The sequence below is a fragment of the Vidua chalybeata genome, chromosome 13 (assembly GCF_026979565.1).
Source record: "Vidua chalybeata isolate OUT-0048 chromosome 13, bVidCha1 merged haplotype, whole genome shotgun sequence".
NCBI lineage: Eukaryota > Metazoa > Chordata > Aves > Passeriformes > Viduidae > Vidua > Vidua chalybeata.
In genome coordinates, this window is record NC_071542.1 from 17,039,778 (window position 1) to 17,064,750 (window position 24,973).

The 24,973-nt window shown below is 42.5% G+C and overlaps 1 protein-coding gene across 2 annotated transcripts in view; it reads right to left on the reverse strand.

The window, feature by feature from the left end:
* IGF1R (insulin like growth factor 1 receptor) overlaps window positions 1-24,973 on the reverse strand; it is a 171,693-nt gene that overhangs the window by 22,146 nt on the left and 124,574 nt on the right. Inside the window, exons 3-15 of one of the 2 annotated variants that reach the window (XM_053954582.1) lie at window positions 22,287-22,599; window positions 19,665-19,810; window positions 18,072-18,216; window positions 13,612-13,826; window positions 11,534-11,660; window positions 10,080-10,318; window positions 9,449-9,616; window positions 9,079-9,283; window positions 4,631-4,917; window positions 3,041-3,177; window positions 2,583-2,742; window positions 1,465-1,570; window positions 26-96 (exon numbers count right to left, since the gene is read on the reverse strand). In XM_053954582.1, coding sequence (XP_053810557.1) covers window positions 26-96; window positions 1,465-1,570; window positions 2,583-2,742; window positions 3,041-3,177; window positions 4,631-4,917; window positions 9,079-9,283; window positions 9,449-9,616; window positions 10,080-10,318; window positions 11,534-11,660; window positions 13,612-13,826; window positions 18,072-18,216; window positions 19,665-19,810; window positions 22,287-22,599 — 2,319 coding nt within the window. The remainder of the gene's footprint in view (window positions 1-25; window positions 97-1,464; window positions 1,571-2,582; window positions 2,743-3,040; window positions 3,178-4,630; window positions 4,918-9,078; window positions 9,284-9,448; window positions 9,617-10,079; window positions 10,319-11,533; window positions 11,661-13,611; window positions 13,827-18,071; window positions 18,217-19,664; window positions 19,811-22,286; window positions 22,600-24,973) is intronic. The other variant, XM_053954583.1, reaches the window with a different exon arrangement.

The following is a 24,973-nucleotide window of genomic DNA, read 5'->3' on the forward strand; positions in this document are numbered from 1 at the left end:
ACAGGACAGTAAAGGTCACACTCACCGTCTGAGGCACTGAAGTACTCGGGGTTCACAGAAGCATAAAGTACTCCATTGCCCAGTCTGTCACTGTTCCTGTAGAAATATTGGGGTTTATTTCTTTTATCTTTAAATCTGAGTATATTTCAGACCATCCCTTCTACAGCTTTTCCACCGTTTGCTCAATCACAGAATATTATTTATGGCATGTGGAGTTTTTCAGACAAAGGGACAAACTGAGATCTTGTCTACCTCACATAATCAATGGGAACACAGTCCAGAATAGCTTGTCAGGAATTCTGGAGTCTTTTCTATACCAAATCAGCAGCAGGAAAATGTAAAAACAAGGTACTTCTAGCTGCTGGGTAAACTTTTTCTAAGAAAGGCAGCTATATTTTTATACAACCAGGAGACGCATGGCTGAGAATGCACTTCACCATCATCAGATCTGCTGTGGGAGTGAAGTTTTTTAGCAAAAGACAAGCCTCTTTTTAGTGGGGGATTCCATTCAACTATTTCCTAAGTGTTTCTAATATTTTATTTTAAAACCACACAATACCACACCTCCTAATTTTACTGGGTTGATTTTTTCAGAGTAAGACATGTAATAAATGCACTTTGAGAGCTTTTGCAGAAGACAGTCTCACTGAGAAAATATTCTTGCATTAGAACAACAGTTTAAACAGGGCAAAATTATTAGGAATTTCACCTAGGAGAGCCTAAGGAAGGCAAAGCAGGTATTGTAATTCACCAGAGACAAAGCCTTGTCTGGAGAGCTTGAGCAGAACTGGTACCACTGTCTGCAGTGCTACCAGGGAATTAGAGCTGGAAACCATGGGATACTCAATGAGCATAATTAATGTGAAAGTAATAAAAAACATCCACAGCTAGAAAGCTGCAAGACTGAACATTTGTACTGCTATTAACTTCTCGTTATGTATTTCAATGAGATAAAAAAAAAATAAATCACTAGTTATAAAAAACAAAACTGAGGAAAACAAATTACTAGAACAGCCCCAGTTACGGTACTTGGCCAGAATATAATTTTTCAAGTGGATGTAAGACTTCAAAAAGCCCTCTAGAATTTGAAAAAAAATCAAATTAACTTAAATGGAACTAACTTTTCATAATTTATATTGACCCATAGTTCAGTCAAGTCTTCTGATTACACAGGTCCAGTGTGTACCACCAATGCCTCACTGATATGTTCCTCACGAGCCTTCTTCTTCCCAGTCAAACATGATACTGCAATGAAAACCCTCTTCATATCTCCAGCAGCAGCAGCCAGATGCTGCTAACTCTAAACCACTTCCTTTTCCATACCAACAAGGCAGAATCTACCTCAGCCTCTCAACTCCTCTGAATGTCATTTCTCTTTTTAATTTCTAACTCGCTCCATGGGCACGGATTTGAAAATAAACAACTCCCCTCCTGCAGCTTTAAGCACCAGCACGTGGAACTCACCTCTTTTTGTTAAAGACATAGAGCATTATCAGCAATCCCCCAAGGATGAGCAGCAGAGCAATAGGGAGCACAATTACCAAGTGCAGGAAGTTTCCATAGTTTGCTGCTGCAACCAACAAGAAAACAATTGTATCAGGGTTTCTATGAAACCTCTGTTAACAAAGAAACATTCAAAACCCACTCAGTGTATTTCCATACAGGGAAGAAATCAAAGTTCTCATTTTCTTGTCTGATGTGGAAAAAAAATGCACTCGGAAACCCTCCCTGACTGCAGATGAGTGAAACAAGAAAGCAGACACTGAAAGGCATTAATTTTGTACAGAACAGTGTCTGTCTAGGCTTTGTTTTCACAAGTTATGCTTAAAGGACTTGCATTCCTCAGTGAACAATATCCAATTGTTCACTTGCACATTCACCTTTTTTTACACCTTTTGTTCAGTTGCTTATATTCAGAACATACATGCACTGCTCTTCACTTCAAATTGTTCCAAGTTCAGCAACCAGAAAACCAAAAAGGTATAAAAGGGGCAGTTGCAGTTTTCTGGGGATATACCTGCTTTACAGCTAAACACAGAATGTCTTAAAGAGGGTCTCTGTGGTCATGTTCTTCCAAAATATCAATTACTCCCACTGTAAGGACCAGCATCACCCTTTGATCAGGACACTTTTTATCAAATGTCACTCAGAACAGGTCAACCTGCCAGCCAAAAATCTACACAAATGATTTGTTTCTCCAATTATTTTGCAATTTTAAGCAGGTTTGCCTTTTTGCCACAGGTTTTGTACATGGCAGCTCCCTGCTGTTGTAGCTAACATCACATTCCCAACATAGCTGCACATCCCAGGAAGCCACAGCAGGGTGTTCTCCACAGCCACACCTGGCTGCACCTCTCACAGACACCCAAAGCTGCAAGGAAAGGACCACACCTCACATACCCCTCCTGGCTGTCAACACTTGGCAAAAAAAATGGACCAGAGAAGAGCTCCCAGAGAACCATCAGCAAGTCAGAGGAGTGTTCAGAGGCAAGAGGCTCAGAAACCCAGTTACATCAACATCAGAAATTATTAAAAAGACAATAAACCCCAAATTTGACACAGACCATAAACATTTGTCTTACATTTGGGCTGCACATAGAAAGAGATGGGCTCAGTCCAGGACCCATTCCCAGCTAAGGAAGTGGCCTGAACTCTGGCAGAATAGTTTCCAGGGTTCAAGTGAGTTAGTTTAGCTCCTCCAAGCTTCTTGTATTCCTGTCTGGAAACACATTCCCGCTTCTCCTAGAAGAAAAAAGCAATTTACACATGTTATTATCTTCACATTCTGGAGAAAGCAATATAGCTGCAGGATAAGCTCATTTTTATAACTAAAAGCCCCACCTGATCAGTTTTACTTCAAACACCATAAGGAGATACATGGAATTTAAGAACTCAAAGGAAATGAAGGAAAGACATGGTGCTAGGTGCTGGGTGTCTGAAACCACAATTTCTGTTTGTGCAGCATTGCACAAAAGCATATTAAGAAAGATCCCTTTTGTGTATAAATTAAGAGTTCTGAGCAGTAATGTCAAATCCTCACCTCGCCATGCTGCCCATATTTGATTTCATACATCAGGATCAGCCCATTTGGATTTGCAGGCTCCAACCACTTCAGGTAGACGGTATTTTCCTCTTTTGCTTCCCATGATACCATTCCTGGAATGTTATCTGCTCCCTCTGTAAAATATTTACAGGTGATGTGAGAACAATACCTATGACTGAAACAGGAACTTCAGCAAGAGTGGAGAAAAATGGAAGGTTCACAATATTCTCTAGGTGCAGAAGCTCTGCAACAAGAGCCATTCAAATCCAGGGAACAAACTTCACTGGCCAAGGGCCTGCTGGAGATTAGCTCACTCTGAACTACTGGTTCCCAGAAAATCAGTGCAGAGCATACAGCTCCACCAGGCATGGGCTCTGAGTGCCAAAAAACCCTGGTTATTAGCACCTGATTCTTCCTTCTCAACTCTCCCCAACACCAAAACAGAGCAGGGAGCTATTCCCACCAAATGGCTGCAAACAGCTGTAAACACACAACATCTGCCCCACTGACAGCCTTTTCCTGAAACAGTCATAGGAAATCCATCCCCATTTAAAACAGAGTCTCAGCAGCAATTCAGGAACTGCTTTATCCCTGTTTAGTTCCTAATAATTTTGCGTGACTTATTAAAAACTTAACAGGACTGTGAAGCACGTTTGGAAGTCTGGACTGAAAAAATACCACCTTCTCAAAGATCTCAAAGATAACAGAAGAAAGCAGGATTGTTTAGCCTTTAATTTTCAGAGCATGTGTTAAAAATCTGAGAACACTTCTTTCCTTTTCCCTGATCTCACAGATTTCCTTATTTCCTTGAAATAAGCAATACTTTTTGCCTTTTTTACTGACACAGCTGGATCTGGATTATGATAGCCTTTCCTTCCAGAAACAAAACAAAATTGCTGCCATTCTGCATCCAATATCCCCAGACATCTGCTGGAGTCAGAAGCTCGTTGCTGGATGCATATGAGCTTACGCTAAAATCATCTCTATTCTTCTCAGAAGTACAATCTGCAAAAGTCCCAAAGATGAGCACAGCATTCAATGCTTCCTATTTGAAGTAGTCTAGAGGCCAGGGATTGGGCACAAAGAAATACAGTATTCCTCCTGTTCCCAGGCTGGACAAATGCATGGTCGTTCTGTGACAGAAGAAACATTTGGCAAACATTCCCACCAGCAGAACTCCAACATCTGCAAACAGTTCCGAGTGAACACAGCAAAACCAAACATTAGCAGAGAAATGTTGCTGTGGCTCTATTCAGCACACAGGGAGCTGAGGAACAAAACCTTTCAGCCCACCATGTCTGGGGGTCTCACTTCTATTGCTGGGAAACAGAGCCTCTCCTAATGATCCTGGCAGTCAACCTCTCCCTTTCTCCAGCTCCCAGCTCAGACTCAAACACATCACTCGCTACACACAACACACCAGTCAAGGACACAAAACAAAAAAAATCTATGCAGCTCCAATTTATTCTACTGCATGGAATTTTTTTTGCTGTACCCCAACATAATTCTAACTGGTTTGGGAGAGCTTGTCCCCCCTGAGCTTGATCTCTGCCCAGTAAAGGCAGAGCTGGCCCCGTGTGAGCATACCTGAGGGCATCGTTCTGGCAAACACGAAGTTGGACGCGCTGCAGCCGAGCGTGTCGGCCTCGTGGTTGCAGCTGTGAATATCGATGCGGTAAAGGGTGAAAGGCTGGAGATGGGAGATCACAGTCCTCTCCTTGCCATCCACCTTGGTCTCAAAGAAGGGATATTCCATCTCGCTCTCCTCCGTGTCAGAGGCGTTGGTGAAGTGGTCGGTCCCGGTCGCGTTCCGGCTCCGAGTGGCCAAGGTGGCGTTGGCGATTCGGAACACGTCCCTCCGCTTCCGGTCGGGCCTGAGGAGCAGACACAGGCACAGAAAAGGGCTCTTTAGAGAAAACCCACTTCTCCTCCAGCTTCAGGAAAACTGTGCCAAACACCCCAGCAAAACAGGCAACAGCTAATAAAAAAGCTAAATAAAGGAAACTGCAAAACAAGAGGAAAACTTTCTCTAAATCTGAACCTGCCACGTGCCAGCACATGTCACGTCTCTCTCTTTTGGTCAGGAACCGACCGAATCTCTGAAGCTCACTCTGTGCCCCAAGATGAATGTGCAAACTTCTGACCTCACACAATAAACCAACCAGCAGAGAACAGCTTCGATATTACTCAACAAGCATCCTGGATTTGTGTTTCAGTGATGCTGATGCTTAAAATAAAAATCAGATGCTAAAGGTTGAAAAGGTTAGGGGGGAAAACTTGATTTGATGTTTGCTGGATTACCAAAGGAAGCTGAGCCTATGAGAATTAGCTTTGCAGTTGTGATGAAATTAGAATGTATTGCACTGAGAGGAGAAACCTTGGAAGGCAGCTGAAGGCCATGAAGGTTCACCACCACTAGGGTGGTCATCTGTGTATCTCTGCTTCTCTCACCCAAACAAAAGCTCTGCAAAGGAACAATCCTCCCACGTAAGAAGACTCAGCACTAACATTGCGTAGAGGCGAAAGTTCAAGGAGCAGTTTTGCCTTACAGGCATCTGGGTGACATTTAGGCAGAGTTTAAAAGTTGAGGATTTACAGCCACACCATTACCTTCTCAAGCCCAGGGAACTGCTGTAGTGGACAGCCCCAAGTGACAGGACAAGGATCAAGATACTCTCGGAACTACAGGGATCAGGTAATCAACACCCTGTGGCCAGACACTGGACTGTCCCTTGCTCCTGCCCCAGATCTGAGGCTGTTCTGTACAGGAGCACCAACTACACAGGGCAGTCTGGCTTTACTGCTCCTGCTCCTTTGTCTCCAAGGGCTGCAGGAATGCTCACATCCAGAAAACAATGCCCCAGGGGAGATAAAGGAGAAAGATAGAAGAGTCACACTACAAAACTAATTTGGGCTTGAATCCTATCCCTGAAATCACTTCACTGCTGCCCATAGAACACCTGGCCAGTGCAACAGGTACCAAGGGCATGAGGTCCAACAGCTCTACCAGAGAGCAAGTTACAAACCAGGCAAATGAGGCCTCCCTCGAACACACAACAGGAGGAAAGATGACTCAACAGGAGAACTTAATTCACTGTCAAATATATCATCTGAGTACATGCAGCCACAGAGCAGCACGCTGCAGAGAGAGCCAAGAACAGGCTCACTCAGTTTTGAAACCTTCTGGCAGAGGTTGGATGAATTTTTTTCTTTAGGAGCTCACTAGAAAAATTTCCAAAATCCCTTTACTACGTAGTGAGTAGTCGTTTTGACACTCTAACCACCACGTAAACCACGTCACAGAAATAAACACAGACAAGAAAGAATTTCCTAAGTTAGCAACAAATTGTTTAAGCAACACACAAGTGAATATCTTGTCAGTTAAGGCAATTTCATAGGACATAAGCATTTGTACCTCATCTACACTGGTATCTATGGAAGTTACTAAACCTATTCACCCTGCTTACAATGTGTATTGATTTACTGCTTTAGCTCAGTGGAAAGAACAAACTTCTCATCAGTAAAAAGTTGGACACCTAGCCCTGAACTGAAGAACATTTGCACAGATTCTGTGGTTAAAGCAGTGAAAATAAAAAGTTTATTTTTAATCAACCACAAAAGCATGTGCCAATGCAAGAACCCAAAAGGCCTGACTTTTCACTGCTTTTATGGGATGCATGGAGCTTCAACTATTTGGTGGTATCTGGGGTGGAGGGGAGTACAGCCCTACCTTGTCTTTGGAGGAAAAGATAAAGGAACACAAAACTTGTTGGTGAAAACTACAGTGGTGTCAGGAAGAGAAAAGAGCTACAGGGATAACCACAAAGTAATTAAAACATCATGAGATTTGACCTCAGTGCTTTTTGGTCAAGCAGCTTCCTGCATTCATGAAATGCAGAGATAAAGGCAAAAAAACAAGCATCCAAGGAAGTAAGGAAAAGTCTAGAGATAAAAACTTGAAAAATCATTTATTCTATTAAGGGAGAAGAAGGACAAGAAATGCAAGAGAAAAATTAAAAATAACACTATAAAAATTCAATCAAATTAAAAAGATTTTAAAAAACTTGGGTTATTTAACAGCAAAGCTCACATTTTCTGTATTTCATGGCAATTTTATTGCTCAGACTACACACAGAGCCTGTCCCATCCTGCTCATCTGAGAAACAAAATCCTTGAAGAAGAAACTCATTCCCCTCTAGTAGTGAGTGTCTTCAAGACTAAGCAGAGTCCTGTTTAAAATCCACCACAGCACTAATACACATGGGGTCATCCAGAAGTTGCACAAGAGATTAGATCAACTGACTTCTTAAACAATCTTAAAACCTCCCAGTCAAATACTTTCATGCTGTATTACACACAGCAACTCTTTCATAATAATCTGGACACAGGTAGAACACTAGAAATAAATACTACTATTGAGGTTTGCACTAACACATTAATTAACTTCTCCCTTGAGAAAGAGAGAAAAAAATTACATCGAGTAACAAGCTGCTTAGATTTGTCCCATGGAGATGTCTCACCAGCTCATAAACTTTAATTTCCTTGACATACAGTCTCTTAAAAGTTGCTTGGCTATGCAGCTATTGCTGAGCATTGTCCCTTATCTGCTCCTGCTGTTACAAAACACCCTAATGGCAGTAATTTAAGAGAAAAGGACAAGCTTTCAGGAAATTCTCTATGAACTGATCAGTTTATTTGTTACTGAGTTCAAGGTTCTATGAGTTTTCTTGGAGGGGGGCAGGACTGCAAGAAAATTTGGGAGAAGACAACACATTCTGAATTACAAATGTCTGGGGAAACAGAAAAACCTCCTTTTCAACAGATTTTCAAGTAGTTTAGACTTGAAACATGGCTTTCAGAACTCCTTGCTGTGCATTTCATGAAACCCAAAATCAGATCTTGTGATTTCCCATGGCTCAGGATTTCCATCACGATCAGACACGGAGGCTGCAACTTCCCTGTACCTGATCTTGGCTGCTGCTTCTCATCATCACTGCACAAATGCTCAGTGTGACCCAAACACAGATCAGATAAGAATACTTCACACCTCCCAAGAGAGGCAGTATTTAACTCCTCATTTTTTGGATAAAGCTAAGAAGCATTGCGAATATCAAGGTCTCAAGGCCAACAACTCAATCCAACACATCCTTGAATAAAGGTCCAAAAAATCACAATGGAGAATGATATGAACCAGCAGCAATGAGCAGCAATGCCACACTTTAGAGCTCTCAAACACAGGATTTGACCATGGACTTCCCCTGCCAGGAGGGAGAATGAGACAAGTTGCACCACTGAGCTCTCACAGTGTATTAAAGACTGTAACACAACAGCTGTACAATGTGTGCCCTGCCCTGCATCCAATCCCCCAAAGTAACAACAGCTTAACTGAAAGATAAATTGGAAACTCAAAATCACCAATTAATTCAGTAGGATCTACTCTGTGTACAGTATCAGCAGCACAGAATCATTACAATTCCACTTAACATGTAAGCAGGTGTTTATTGTGGGAGAGTGGAAATATTTAATACTTCTCTGCAGTACCAGAGACCCGGGAAACACAGAAGCCCTTTGCAATTACTGCAGTGAGAAAAAGGAAACCAGTTTCAATTCTGTGAGACAACTGTGCCCTTAATTTCAAAGACAAATTCAGATTAGGAGCATAAGCACTTAAATGGTTATTTAGAGAAAAATCACATCTGAAACCCTCTGTCTGCCTCATGTTGCTTGTCTCTGAAACCCTTACAGACAACGAGCTCCTTAAGTGACTCTTGAGTCTGAAAAGAAACCATCACTGAAATCCTTGATCAATACAAGTAAGAACCCTTACTTATGGGCTTGAATTGAAAGAAAGAAATGAAAATTGGCAAATAAGAGAAATTGCAAAGGCTGTGGATTGTCTCACATGAAAGGAAAGGTAATGTTCAGTGTTTCAGGTGTTTCTGTGTGCTTTCATGTCCAGGAAACCTCAGCTCTAGGAAATGTTAAAAGACAAAATTATCAGCCCTACTTCCAAAGAAGTGTCCAAAACCTATTACCTGGGGACAAAGATGGAGTTATGAAGGAAATTCTCAAAGACTTTCCGGTACTCTGCTTCCTCCTTCTCTGCCTGCTTTTCTGCCTCTGTCTTGGGACAAGCACAACAAGGTCCTTTTTCTCCCCCACAGCCCTCTGGCTTGGTGGGCTCAGTGGCTTCTTCTGTATCAATGGTCCCATCAGCATACCTTCGAATTGGGACTTTATCTTGAAAGAAAAGAACAGAGCTGGTTTATTTCTCTCCACATCACGGACACAGCAACAATTCATATTTACCCATTCCCTCTACTGGCTCATTCAGCTCTTGCCAGTGAAGAGGCCTGGCAGGCAGAGTCCCAGGCATTTCAGCACAAGAGCATTCAGTTCTCCTACCTTTGGAGCAGTAATTGTGTCTGTACAGGTAACTGTCCTGAGGCTGCTGCTGCCAGCGCACGATGTAGTAGGAGAGGTTCCCATTGGGAAGAGAGGGAGGATTCCATTTCACAATCAGCTGGGATGAGGAGTTGGATGCTGAAATAACATCCAAGGGAATGGATGGCACTAGAGAAGGAAAAAAGAAAGAAAAAAGAAAGATATTTAAATCTAATATAACTCTACAATGTATTTCCATGTAAGATTTTGAGTGAATCCCAATGCATTTCTACAGTGCAAGGAAAAACACCACCTTATTTCAAAGAAAGGATTTTCTACTTATGCCAACAGTTAAAGGTTCAACTGCAACCAAGTCCCAACCCAAAGTTGTACTTAAATTAATCTTTACAATGGAACAAAGCCTGTGATTCTAACTTCAAGAACCTCCCATAATTCCTAATGAAAGTAATATCTGAAAAAACAGTTTTAATTCAAATTTTAATACTACTTTCATAATTAGTGAAACTGCTAGCACTATGCATATCATCTGCACATAAATTTTATTTCTGTATCAACAACAGAACTTGCACAATAATGTACTAATCACACCTGCAGCATTATCAACCTCTCACCCCAGAGCTCAGCATCTCACCTGCAGCATTGGTTCGAATATATATAATTTCACTTTTTGCTCCATGAATATGATGATTTTCCATCATTGTGAGGGTAACAGCCTTGACATAAATGGCATACTGAGTCCAAGGTTTCAACCCCTGCAGCAGAATTCCAGGATTGTTCTCTTTGTTTGGTGGCAGGTCAACATCAACCATGTTCCAGCTATTGGAGCCACATGCATCTTGCCCGTCATACTCTGTCACATTTTTGAATGGGCTGAAATATTCAAAGAAAGTAGCACAAATATTTATTTTCTCCCAAAGATTGTCATACACGTATGAGAGCGCCTCAATTCAAAGTTGCTCAATTAAACAAATAAAGCTTACTTGCTTTCCACAGCAGAATATATCAGAAAAAAATTTGTATTTCCAAGCAGTACAAAATTCAGAGTTCAGTTTTAGTCATGAGCAATAAAGCAACATTCTCCAAGAGAAAACTATATCTATCTTTTTTTTTTTTTTAACTCAAAACAGGCAGTGAAATGCTTCAGACATATTTAGACTTTAAATAAACATATATCAAACAGAAGCAACTCAAAACAGTTATTGATCGTGGCCAAGCTTTTTACCATAAAGAACCCGAAGTCCCAAGACTGGCCTTGACCAGTCCTACAAGTTTTTTACCCTTTTATTTCCACACAATACAAACACATTTATACAGTTCTACTTTTCAGAAGTTGTAACACTGCTGCAAGAGCATACAAACTCTTGTTATTAATATCTGTACACTTGCCAGCACTGGCTTCATTGTAGAACACAATGATCTTTTTCAAGTGATGCTGGACACGAACCATTTGTGCTTCCATGTCTCACATCTTTGCTCCATGTATCATTACCAGCATTCCAAACCTCCCTTTCACACCTCCACACTACTTGGAGAGTTATTTCTGTGCTCATTTGTTCTTTTTTATTAACTCTGAGCCACAAGGATATAGAAAGGCAGAGGCATCTCCCAAGTAATTTGGATTTCTCCAGTAACACCTTTCTCCCCACACCTTCATTATCAAGAGATACTAATGCAGGAAATGACCAAAGCTGGACAGTCTAAATAACCCCAAACCTTGAGCAGACAATTCATCCATGTGGCAGGGCAAACTCCTGACCTGGGATGCTCTCCAGTCAGTACTTTGACTACAGAAAGCAAGTATCCCAGTAAAAATGATGACTTAGGAGGAGCTCCAAATCAGACCCCATCTACCTTTCTCTTTTTTCAAATTTGAAACTTCCTGATAGATATGCAATCCATTTGCAAGACTCATTCAAACCAATCCCCTTTTTAAAGGAGGCTTGTGCTCCACCAAGAAAAGAATAAGAACAAAAGCAGGACTTGAGGATGAAATACACAAACTGGATGAGCCATCCCCACAGTAGGAACAGAATCTTCTGCTCTCTCTTGGACTGCCCTGGTTCATCTCTGATGACATCTACTTACGCCTCTTTGTAGTAAACAGTGAAGCTGATGAGGTCTCTGTAATCTGGAGGGCGATAACGCTCCCATGTCAGTTTAATCCGATTCTTGAGCGTCGTGTTGGAAACAAAATGCAGAATTTTGCTTTCACCTGCAATGCAAGAGGATAGGACATGCCAGAGTTGGCATCACATCACCTGTCAGTGTTTTTTGTTTCTTTGATATCAGTTTTAGCTGAAGAGCCTTTCCAGTAGCACCTGTGACACCACAGGATACCAACAGCCTTTGTCTCTTTCCTCCTACTACATTTGAGTGCTTAAGGGTAAGCAGTGACCTCGGCAATCAGTTTAAAAAATGCTTGAGCCACTTGTTATTCATTTTTTTGAAGCGGATTTTCTTTTAATACATCATCAGAAAGCTCTTGAAAACTACTTCAGACTCTCCCTGAGGGAGGAATGGAAGCCCTGTTTATCCACAGGACTGGTTTTGGAAGCACTGAATTCATCATCTGGCTCCAAAGCACGTGCGGAGCAGTCACTGGCCTCTGTGTGCTCACTCTCCAGGACAACTTTTGACAACTACCATTTGTTTTTCTGGAGACTGGACAACATGGAAAAGACAAAGGGGTTTACATTCCTATTCATCAGAGGCTGGACCAAGGACTCCAAAACTCAGTTCATATACGGCACAACCATTTGATGGCAGCAGCTTCCAGCTACTCTTCTGAACAGACCTGGATGGAAGCCCACAGCTTTGAAATGAATGGCTTCCCACTACCAACTCACTGAGCTTTCCAACCCAAAACAAAATAGCATTTTAAAAACTTAATTCTTGGATGAAGAAATTGTGTTCTGTCAACTGTGAGCTGGTTTCTAATGTTCCATAGAAGCTCTGAAAATAAAGAGGTTTTCACCCTCGTGTACACTGGCACTGTTGGTGCTATCTTTGCAAAGGCAGTTGAGCTTTTGTTGATTCTTTTGCCCTTCTCAGAGTCAGAAAGCTTTCTGTACTGGTTTCTTAAAAAAGCAGGCAGCAGCTGGCACTGGCCTCAGTGGTAGTAAGGCCTGGCTGTGTGTCTGTAACTCCTCCAGGACTGCAAGGCTTTGCTCTATTGAACGTGCAAAGAATGGAGGGTGCTTACAACAAGGATCTGGGCCATCTGCGTGTGCATCGCGCCCAAAGAGACATTCAGCAGACTACGTGTCCTAGTTTTGTAAGCACCATCCACAACAAGGGGACTTGACTTATACACAAGATCCATTTTAGTTTACTTAGCTCCAAAAACACCACAAAGCAACCAAGGGAAAAATGCATTGCCAGTTTCAAGAGTTTGAGGCAAAGCTTGTAGGCATTCTTAATTCCTAGAAGAGAGATTGCTTTTAAATGTCCTGTTTCACCTGGAGACCTGATGTGCAGACCACCAAAGCCAAGAGAGGACTTTCCAATAACTCTGACCATTGCAGAATCCAAAATTAAATGCAGATACGCTCAGGCTTAAGAATACTGCAGAACATTAAAAAGTTTTCTCAATTCCAAAGCAAGCAATATGAAAACAAAGCAGAGCAAACTAAGTTTGAAACAAGCATTTCTAGCAACCAGGTACAATATTTGGCAAGAGCTTAAATGAAGTTGAATGTAACAGAAACCGTTTGTTTTGGTGTCTATGGAATTGTTATTCAGCAGCTTCGCATCAAGAAAGAATAAGTATCAGAGAGGGGAAAACCCCTATAATGATGCACAGTTACAAAGGAGACAGAAATTGCTCCTTGTTGGAGACATCAAACTACTGGATTTCATTTCTCATGCTTCTGTTGTTATCTGCTGCTGCTGTCACAAAACAGGGCATGTGGGAAGAAGTCATCTCCTACAAGTGGGTTTTACAGATGAGATAGGGACTGTGTAACCACATCATTTTCCACTCGTGTAAAGGTACCTTCACAGCAACAGTTTAAAGCCTGAACAAGCAGAAGGCCTGAAAGCCTCTTGCAAATCCTAAACTCTTAAATACTGCAATGGTCAGCAACATGTCAGCATGTTGGGTTTGCTCTTGTGACACCCTCCTGTGCAGCTGGCATTGAGATTTTTTTTGTTTGTTTACTTACAAGAGGCTCTCTCCCCATTGTTCCTTGGATTTATATCTCCTTTGCTCTGTCGTCCCTTGGTTCCAGAAACCTCCTCCATACGGTAAATCTCAGAAACACACAGTTTAGGATTAAATGCAAAGTACATTTTCCCCTCACTGATTGTCAAGTTATGATGGTTCCAGTCCCACAGCTGCTGAAGATTGTGGTTGTCAAGCACATAGAAGGAATAATTCCTAGAAGGAAGTTTTTGAAGAAAAAATACTCATTTTAATTCACAGCTCATTCCAACAAAGAATACCTTACTACAAGAAAACTTTGAAATACTCTATTTGTTCCCTCTTACTTTCAATTGGTGTTCAGCAAAGAGCTTTCTTCTATCCCATGGAGCAAGTTAACCCTGACTGTTTAGGGGGCAAGGAAATGAGTGTGACACAGGACTCTAAAGGTGACACCACACCATCTAAACCCCACTCCATCATGTTTTAAGAGAGTATAGGAGTGCTATGGGGAGCATATAAATTCATGTCCTCTGAACAGCAGGTCTCTACACTGGATTTTCCATTTGGTGGCAAATGGGAAGCAGTAACCTTAGATACTTTATGGGAGGAAAAGCCTTCTGGAGTCCTGACAATAAAACAGAGTCATTAACACAGCTCTTGCTTATGTTTACAAAAGCAGCTCTAAAAGTTTGCATAGCGAGGTTTCCTTGCCTCTCTGTTCTACCTCTTGGCCCAATAAAGATTTCCTATATTGTGCCAAGTACAGTTGCACCTGCACATCAAAACCCAACAGCAAACAGTTGTACTGACTGCACAGGATCCACACTTCAGAGCACTGAACTAAACACAGGCAGCTGTGCTGAGCCCACTCCCTAAGCACTGCCCTGGAATAAACATGCACATCCTTTATTTCCACAGATACTGTACACAAAGCTGTATGCAAAAGGCCTATGAAATATTATGAAAGCCCTATTAAATATTATGAAGAAATTCCTGGTACTACTCAATTGGGCTGAATTGGAATAAAAACCATACATGCAACAGAAGCAAGACTGTAGGCTCTACATCAGCTGCAAGACAACACCTGCAAGGACACTGATACTTCAGGATAGCAGGGACAGGAATGCACTGGCAAACGAGATAAAGGTCTGTGTAGTTGATGAACCTAAATCAAGATAACCCACCATGGCAGCATTTATTTCTGTCTGCTGGGAAGTTCCTCCATCATTAACTACAGCAACACAAAATCCACTATTAACACTATGAAGCCCATCTTACACTGCAAAGCCCTTGGCAACAGAGATACACTGGGCTTACTACAAACCCTTCCAACAGAGTTTCTGCAGAGAAATGTGGCAAACAAACCACAGTGCTCATAAAAATCTGCCATATTATTCATTTACGGTTTTCCATCAATTATTCCATTTAAAAATTAGCATTAATTCCTCTTTCACCCAACCTGAAACAAAAACTGTGCATTCTGGCTCCAATCTACACGGATTTGCCATTTCTTGTATTGTAGAGTGTATTTTGAGAATAATGTGAATGACAAGTTGTTTCTCTTATTTCCATTTGTCCCCTAATTACCCAGGACATCATTTCTAATGAAGTAGCTATACCTGGTACCATTTCACACAGATGCTGAGAAGAATGTGCTCAGTTAACAAGGGAGCAGAGACATGTTTGTGCTTTAAATGCATTCTGCCAGGAGAGAACAAGGATGTTGAAGTGCCTGTGGGATTTGACAGACATCACCAAATCATGTGTTGATTTGAAAGTACTGCATCTTACTAAAGTTCAGTGTTTTCTTGCCTTGTTTGAAAAGCTAAATATATAAGCTTCTGAAACCTCCATACAAACCCAGCCTCATACCTCAAACTTCACTCTCACACAGTTGAGAAAAATCCCCAAAATCAGGACAGAGCTGAGGAGCATCCCCATGGGAGCCTGCACTGCAGCCAGGTGTCACCATAGGTCTGGAGGGGCTCATTCCCCACCCACCCTCAGCACAGGGTGCCTGCTCTGCTGGAATGCTGTGGTTAGATCAGGCCTTGCTGCTCTCCTGAAGACTGTCTGAATTCACCACACCCTGACAATATTGATCCCAGGAAAACAAGCCATAAACTCCTCAGCGAGGAACCACACAACAGCTGAAGATCCTGTTCACACCTTCCAACAGGCCTGACAGCTGATGCCTCTGCCTCAAAATGGTGTAGAAAACAGGGGTGGGGGGTGTTTTGATTGTATAGGCTGTCCCCCAGTTTGCTGCAGAGGTTGAAACACAACATCAGAGCAGGTCAGTGCCACAACTGAAACTCCTCCTCAGTCATCATCTCCTCACTTGCTCCTGAAGGCCACACACTGCTCATTTTCCAGTACCCAACCTGGGATGCTCTGGGATGTGCTGCCTACACACCATCCATGCACACAGCAGTGAACACATACTGACCCCAGCTGAGGATGGAGGAGCCTGGCAGAGTCAGCACCAGATGAGAGAACAAAACCCTGCAATAGACACTGAGACCCCTCTGGCAGCACATCTACATCTCAGTTTCCCTATTTGCAAGGAGAAATTACTTTCTTGCTGTGGAAGCACGTTCACTACAGACAATGGTTTTCAAAAGAGGCAATGAAATCTCCAAAGACAAAGTAAACTCCCTCTAAACTTTCCACTTTCTGTGACAACCAAGGCAAGCAGCAGCAACTGAATAAGGAACAAAGAACATCTGAAGTGCTGTTTTGTCAGTCCAGTTCAATAAATAAAAGGACAGTGGCTGTGGGGTCAGTCATGAAATGAGCAACAATCATAATGGGCCTTAAGTTACCCTCTCTGTCACCCCTCAAGGCACTGCTGGCACAAACAGCTCTTGTTCCAGCAGCCCGCTGCTTTCCAGGTTAAGATCCCACTCCCTGTTGTTCGTAGTTCTGCCCAAGTAATTGTTCAGGCTCAGTCCTTCCTTGTCAGATGGCTACTTCCACCTAAGTATTTTTGGACATGTTATTTAGACTGTGGTAATGCCTAAATTATGCCAGGCATTTTCCAAGCAACGAGACTGCCCCTGGCCCTTAGTATGTAACTACAGTCATTTCCTAACACAGGGGAATTTTAGCACAAGCAGCTCTTTACTATAGATGTATTTCACCTTCCCACTCAGGCCCGTTTTCTTCTTCAAAGCTGCACCTATTTGCTCCTCTGTTTGGGAATCTGACTGGCAAACCTCCCGTTTCCCCTTGGTTCAGCTCTGTTTGCTGACAGACAAGGTACCATAAACACAATTACTACCTGAGACACAAAGCTAAACTCAAATTCAAAGAGGTCAAGGGAGAGAAGCAAAGACAAGTCAATAACTGGAGTGCCTGCGAGGGCACAGCCTGCCAGGAATGGCCCAATGAGCCCGGACAATCCCATGGGATCTGCAGCTGGAAACAAACTCCTCCACAGAGCCAGTGCTCTCCTGGGCACACAGCATGCTCTGCAAGGGCAGCAGGCACAGCTGCCCTTGCACTCACGCTGTCAGATGCTGGAATTTTAAGAATTTAAGACTGACCAAAGACTATCCTGAGAGCAAGAGGGAGGCTGTGAAGAATCCCTGGTGCTTTAACTTTATACAGTCAGGGCAGATGTCAGACATGAGCAACCTTTCCAATGACCCTCACACTACCTTTTGTTCTACAATTTCCCCCAATTCTTCATTTAATAGTTCTGTCATTATGGAGGGGACTGATTGCTTCCACAGAACACTGGTTTAAACCTGGGACAGCTACTTGATTTGGGATGAGAAAGAGCAAGGCAGTTTGCTGAAGGACCCTCACCACACCTCAGCATCACACACTCTGCAGGAATAAAAATTTTTGCCTTGACAAACTTTTACCATCATAGGAAAACAGGAGTTATGTACAGCAATAAGCATCACATGGTGAGTAATTATAGAAGCAATATAATCCACAGCAAACATTTCAAGGGATCAACTTTTCCAGACCAGTCTTTTGCATGCTCAGTAGATAATCCATGTAATGCTAACATTTCAGGGAGTTGCAAACAATTGCAACTGTGTTGCACTCCCTGGTCAGTAAAATTCATATTTCCTTTCAGCTGACTTCTCCATAAAACTCTTCTAAAACCCAACAGTAAAGTACTACAAAGAAATCCAATTGTTTCTGAAGATGCTCTTTTCTCAAAGAGAGCAAAAAGAGCAAACAAAACTGCTTTATTGATGTAAAGAATCTACCTAGAAAAACCTAAAGTGAAAAGCAACAGCAAAGGTACCACAAAATCCTTGTCATATACTCAATTTAACATGCTGATTTGGACAGTAATGCAAATGAGCAATGCTGTGCAGAGGTGTTCACAAGGATAAAAACACTGAATATTAGTGGAAGAGGAGACTCCATAAATGAAAGTGAACGGGTTTTAGGAGACTTATTCTCCACAGCTTTCTATTAAAGTGAAATTGCATCCACAAATACCTGAACACTTACCCGTCCACCTGTTCCTCTCCCAGAATGTACCGCAGGTTCTTCAGGAAAGACAGGGAGACCAACGCATGGGAATGACGAATCTTCACATACCCTGTTACTGTCTCAATCAGACCCATAAAATTCTCCAGTTCTGAGGCAATGTTATCTACAGTGAGAAAAAGATAATGGTTATTGTAACAGAATTCACAGCTTTGACTAATATTCTGCTTTGTGCAGCATTGGCTCAGTAAAAGAAAATGTTTGTACTTGCTGCTTTTGAAAATGAGAGACACTGGTTTTCCTCCCCCAGAACAGTTGCCTGTGCAGCCAGATGGTTGAAGGGCAAAATAAAGCCACAGAGTAACAGTGGGAAACCAGTCTTGCTTTTCCATACTGGAACACCTGATTTTTCCATGGGCATTGCCCTCTGAAGCCAGCACCAAATGGTGAGCCAGCACTCTGGCAGGGATGAAAAGACCCTTGTGTAAATGTACACACCGTGAGATGGAATTGCTCTCTGGATATGGAGCAAAGGTCAGGCAGAAAGCTCCACTGGAAAACAGAGAATGAGATTGAAGAGGAGAGGGTATGTTCCTCATCTGCTCTGGGCCACAGAGCATTGCTTTGCTCTGTGAAAAGCTACAAAACTGAACCAGTTGATGAAACAGTAAAGATAAAACAATCAGAAAGTCCTCCTGCCATGGAGCATGTTCCAGTCAACTCACTTTCCCATGCCAAATAATGAGATGCTCTTTGGCTCTCTAAAATCACGCTTAAATAAAATTTTAAAAATCCCACATGCATGCCCCAAGTAACTGGAACATCTCCCCTAAGGGAAGATTGTACCTGTAGCAGTGGGACTACAACATAAAAAATCTACATGCTGCTGTAACTGAACCCTGGAACTTTCATTCAGCATGAGGCAGGGAATCAAACAGATCCTAATCTTTCAATCTTATTCATCAAACTAAAAGGGACCTTCCATAGGGACATACAAGTCCAATAAAAACTAACAGCAATTTTTACTCTGCTTTTAAGAGCTCATCAACTGTCAACACCTCCCTGGCTGATGAATCACTGCTCTGACAAATTTAATCCATTGCTTGCTCAAGACATGTGACAGAAGTGGCCAGCTCACTAATGCTGACCATCCAGCAGCATAGTGTTAGGCTTTATAAGAGCTCTCAGCACTCTGGATTCCCTATTCTAGCAAAACACCACACCTTGCCTTAAAAAGTGAGGCTCTGCAGTCTTACAATGCCATGTGACAAGTTATTTACCTACCCAGATGCAAAGATTTTCAACTTTTCCACCTTCTTGGGCCTTTATTACTCCTTTGGGACCACTGCTCATCTAACTGCCTAATCCTGGTTCCTTGTCCTGCCAAAAAAACCTAACAAAAAATGCCAGCTTTCCCCGGGAGCTGAATACCCATTCCACCCACATGGGGCAGGACAGCGCTGCAGAGGGCCAAACCAAACAGGAGCCCTGCTCTGGGCCTGGAAAGCAAACAGCTTGCTGAGTTTTTAATGTTCTTATCATTGCGCTGACGACAGAAGGAAAAATGTGAAAAGAGCCTTATCAGGGGTTCCGAAAGAGAAGGCGATCACTTACTTCCACGCCGGATGTTGATCAGCAGATTTCCCTTGAGAATTGTGCATCCCTGCAACATTTGTGCTGATGTCACTGAGTCAATGGTCTTTGTTTTCCCATCCTCACAAATTTTGGGGCAAGGCCCCTCACAAGGGCTGCAGAACATGCTGTGAGGGAAGAGGGGGATATTGAAAATAAACAGTGATATGCAACTCTGAATCTACAGATTGCTCTGAGTTGAATTTTGGAAGATAATTCCCTCTAAAGCTTAGGCAAATCCTCCAGGCCAGAATGGAAGCTGCCGTGCTTGTTCAGGATACTCTTGCCTGCTGCATTCCAGGGAAGCTGGAGCATTGTACCTCATACAGTGACCCATACCCACAGTGTGCCAGCTTCTGGAAAGCTCTGTGGTCCTTCCAAAGTCAAAGGCACTTCAGGTAAAACCCAGTGCCCTCACAACTGTGCATTTCCTCCAACTGAATTGTTCCCAGGAACCCCTCCCCTCCCATTTACAAAGGCAGCCTCAGAGTGCAGGGAGGTTTCATGCTAATCCAGGCCCAATCTCACAAAATAGGCCAGCCAAGAACTGGAGATGGGAAAATACTGTTCACATTCTTATAAAGTTCTCTGTGTCCATGTCCATAAACCCATATTTAAAGCTCTACACTGGGGAATTCCATGCTCCTGGCCATTTAACTCAGAAAGACAAGTGTGAGGACACAGTGAGGAGGGTTGTGGAGAAAGTGAGCAGTCAATTAGTCACTACTTACAGCTTAAGAGGCATTAAAGCAGCAAGTTTAAGGAAACAGAAGATTGTGTCTTGATGCAAGGACAACTAATTGGCAACAGAAATTGGGAGAGGAAGGCCAGAAGTCTAAGCAGGTTTAAAATGGGTGATAGAGATGGAAACATCAAGAAACACACATCCCCAAACACAGAGAAACCAGACTGCCAGAAGCTGGGAGGCAACGCTGAAACACAGGCTCATTTCTCCTTATACTCATAGGCACTCAGAAGCATTTTTAGCAGCCAAACTCAAACAAGAACTCAGGGCAGACCAGCTTTTGGCTGCAGGAGCTTTTTAAATGCTCCATGTTTTTTTCCTACATGTGCATCTCAAAGTTGGACACTTCATGTGTGCACAACACAGGCCCTCTGATCACTCTTCCTGGTAAATGTCTTTCCTCACTGAAGGTAATTTTTATTTTCCAATTTATTCTAGCCGTTTTACTTAATATTTCATGATTACTTACTCTGCCTAGTATCACTTTAGAGAGGAAAAATACAAAGGCAAAGGCTTCTGCTGACAACACTGATGGACAGAGGCTTACTATTTATTTTTTTTAAAAATAAAGTGAACCCAGTTTCCTGTGAGGCTTAAAGAAACATGTAAATTGATAACAGTTTTCCATGCATAAACCATAAGAGAAAGAAGCTCCTTTTCTAAGTAGTAAGCTCCTATTTCAAAATCCTGCTCTTTAACATGCCACAAACCACTAAAAGCTGCAGACACAAGAAAGAGGATTCAACTAAATGTACAAAGAATGCTGGAAATGCTTTCCATTTGCAACTATTTGTTAACAGCACCTCTGGGGAACAGAACATTCACTAGCCTTGAGTTACAGCTCCTTTCAATCTCTGCAGAGAGCACAACACTGAGATAAGGCAGGATGGCCACGCACTCCAGCGTAAGCGGCTCAAACAGCTGCTACTACAAGCTCCAGGAGATAACAAAAGCTGCATTTCTCAGGTGAATATCTGGATTTGGGCAAAGGCTGTGTTAAGTTGCTTGTATTCAAATGCCAACTGGAGACTGCCTGGAACAGATGGATGACACGCATGCAGAGACACACAACTGCTGCATCACCACAATCACCTTTCCAGAAAACACAGCAGCCAACAAAGACATCTTTTAGCATAATACTGAAGCATTACAAATTTTAGAACACTGACTATCCTTGACTGAAAGGCCGTGATTTCCAAGGGACAGTAGGCAATGAAGGCTGCTTGCTTAAGCCACTGGAAATTACAAAAATCACAAGCAAACATTGCTCCAACTGTTAGAATTAAATAACAGGAGGAGAGTGACACTCGTACAAGAAATTATTCTGTGTGATACTGTTGGCTGCTGCATTATTTTTGTCACCATCTATATGATTACTTCCTTCTAAAACACCATTTTTTATCTCCTGGAAATAGTGAGAAAAGGGAAATTAAATGAAACACACATGTCTAAAATGCAGGTACACATAAAGCAAATAATATGCAAGGCAAGGTAACTCCTGTGGTTTGTTCTGTGTGATAATGGTCATCAGCCATCTCCAACCTTGGGCTTCACCTTGCTCTTGGGCTTCACTTTTGCTTTGTTACTCTCTACTTGAAGACCTGGTTCTGCATTGCACGACCTCCTCCAGCCCTTTGAAGAACCAGAGCCCACTGATGCTGCACAGGACTGCACACACCCATCAGGTGGATTCCTCATGGAAAGGTCTAAGTCAGCTTCTACCAGGAAGCCACATAATCCCCCACGGAAATTCCCCCCTCCTACATCCTCCCCTCTACCCCAAATAATCTGCACCCCGAGCTGCCCCTGAACAGGGAGTGGCAAACCCACAGAGGACACCCAGACAGAAGCCGCGTTACCTTTGGCTCCCGTTGCGGATGAAGCCCGAGGGACACTCGGCCATGCACTCGTCGTTGTGAATCACGAACTTCTCGTACTCGCTGGCGTCCGTGGCGGGGACTTTGGAGCAGAACTCCCTGGTGACACAGCGCCAGCCCTCGAACTTGTAGGTGTTGGGGGGGCAGGTGGGCAGGCACACGCCCTCGTAGTAGTAGTTGCGGCAGGCCACGCACGCCGTGTTGTTGTCGGGCGCCGTGCAGCTCCCCAGGCACTCGGGGTGGCAACACTCGTTTTGGTCTGTGCAGGCTCTCTTCCCACACGAGCTGGGGCACACTGCAGGACACAAAGCAAGGGAGCATGAGCATCACCTGCTGAGGGGAGTGGCACTAAAGGAGAAACTCTGCTCTATGCAACTCTATGGTGATTCATTCCCTGCGCTCTAGAGCATCTCTGAAAAAAACCAAACCTAGTACTGTAAAAACACTCTGGTTTTCTCAGCCTTAAAGTATTTTCTTGCCTGAAAGTATCTTTTTCTCAGATCAAATTTATGACATGAACCAAGTAAGTAATAAAGAAAACTGCTGAAAGCAAGATCAACATAAGGATAATGGAAACAGGCAGTACTGGAACCTATTCCATAGCCCCAGTATTATGGACAGTTTTTTTTTTTTTTGGCATGCTGACTTATTGTCTTTCTAAGCATTTCTTGTCTTTCCTATCTGTACTTCAAATTGGTCTTTTATTGGCAAGAAAACAAGCTTCCTTCAAAACAACTTAATTACACTTGTAGAAGGAAGCACTGCTCTGTGCAGCACACATGGTTGGGCTGACCCCAGTGTAGCATCCCAATGTTGCTTATGTGTGCAAAATGCGGTTTAATAAAGTATCAAATCATCATCCACATCAAATACTGAGGAATTATGGAGCTACTATTTTCCCCTGAAGAGCATAACAGAATTATGCCTTATCCTCAATTTCTGGGTTCACAGAACAAAATATGAAAGGGAAGAAAAAAAAAAGGGGGGTGCAAATTTATGGAGACATTTGTTTTATGTGAAAGCATTTCAGCTTGGAAGACACGAACAAAGAGCAGAATCCTCAGCAGCCGAGCTCACCACTGCTAGATCAAAAGAAGTGGCAGCATTATATTTATGTAACAACAGCATTTTGATTACAGCAATCTATGGCCTTTTAGCCACACGAGTCGTGTGCCAGAGGCTCTGGAAACACACAGATTGCAAATCTGGTTTGCATTAAGTAGCTGTTTGCCACTTTCTAACTTAGCTAAAACACTGTATCAGTAACAACAGCAGAAAACTGGATTTCAGTGGTGCCACTACAGAGAGATCCAAGTGAAGCAACACAGACATTTAAACTGAATTATTTCAGCGGAAAGCAGAGAATCAGGAGAGAAGTTAACATCCCAAAATGACCATGGAAGCAGCTGATGAAACTCCACACAAGTTCTTCATTGTGATTTATCTCTCAGTTTGCAGCTACAGTATTGTTTTAATACAGGACTAAACACTCTAAAATTTTAATGCCCTCCTCTTCCCATGAAGTCCAGGCTTTGCAGCTTTTACAGTCCCATTCAGCAGAACTCCACCACCTTGACACAGGACAAAATGCTCAAGATTGCTATTAAGCAATAATAACAGTAATAAGAACAACAAAAATTCCCCCACAAAAACAAACCAAAAACCACAAAAACCCCCTTGCTCATAGCTCTGCATCCAGGATGTTGACATCTTACACTGACTTTTGATTATAAAGAGCCATTTTCTGACAGCTTTAAGTGGTGCCCACCTTGAAAAGGACTTGTCAAAATTCCATTGAAGAATTTTGCATTTCTTGTCAGAATGATTCTATATGGACTCTGATTTATTTTAATCACCTTGTTTTGAAATAGATGGAGGGGGAAGACTGTGAGACCAAGGAGGTGGGACCATGAGCACTGCTGGTGCCTGCTCAGGTACCACAACTACCACATGAAAACCAAATTAAGAAAATTTTTGCAGAGCCTGTAAGACTACAGAGAGCAGGAATGTAGAGGCAATCACTGCTAAATAATTCACTGTCTGAAGATGCTGGATGATTTTTTTTTCTTGAAAAGGAAACAAACCATATACACCAAACCCATATACCAAAATAAAACACGCATGCAGGTGTGTATTCTCTTTCTGACTGTAATCTGCACCAGTGCAAAAGAAGTCTGCCCAGATGCCACCTTAGTAAGGCATCACAAATTGCCTTGCACCTTACGGTACACAGGACTTGCATCTGGCATTACTAAGGGATTAAATAAAAAAAATAAATCAGTGTGTCTTGCTAGCAGATGGACTGCTGTGCTGAGTGGGTGCCAGAACTCAGATTTCATGTGGTAGCTACATTTCCAGTTCAAAGCCCTACTAAAAAAAACACACACACCTCACCCCATGCCTCGACAAAGTTCATTACTGGATGTATTGATTAAATACATGATGTCTTTGTTTTCATCTGAACAATCTGCTGGAAAACAAACACTGCTGTACTAAGTATTGGGATAAACATAGATTAAGTTTATTTCATTCCTGGGAAAGACTCCTGTATTCCCTTAATGCCTCTGCCATTCATGAGCAGTCTGCTATAAAAATAGGATTCCCTGCATCTCCTGCTAAATCTGCTGACTCTGGTCTATGGAAATATAAATTGGAGCACGGAAGGATAC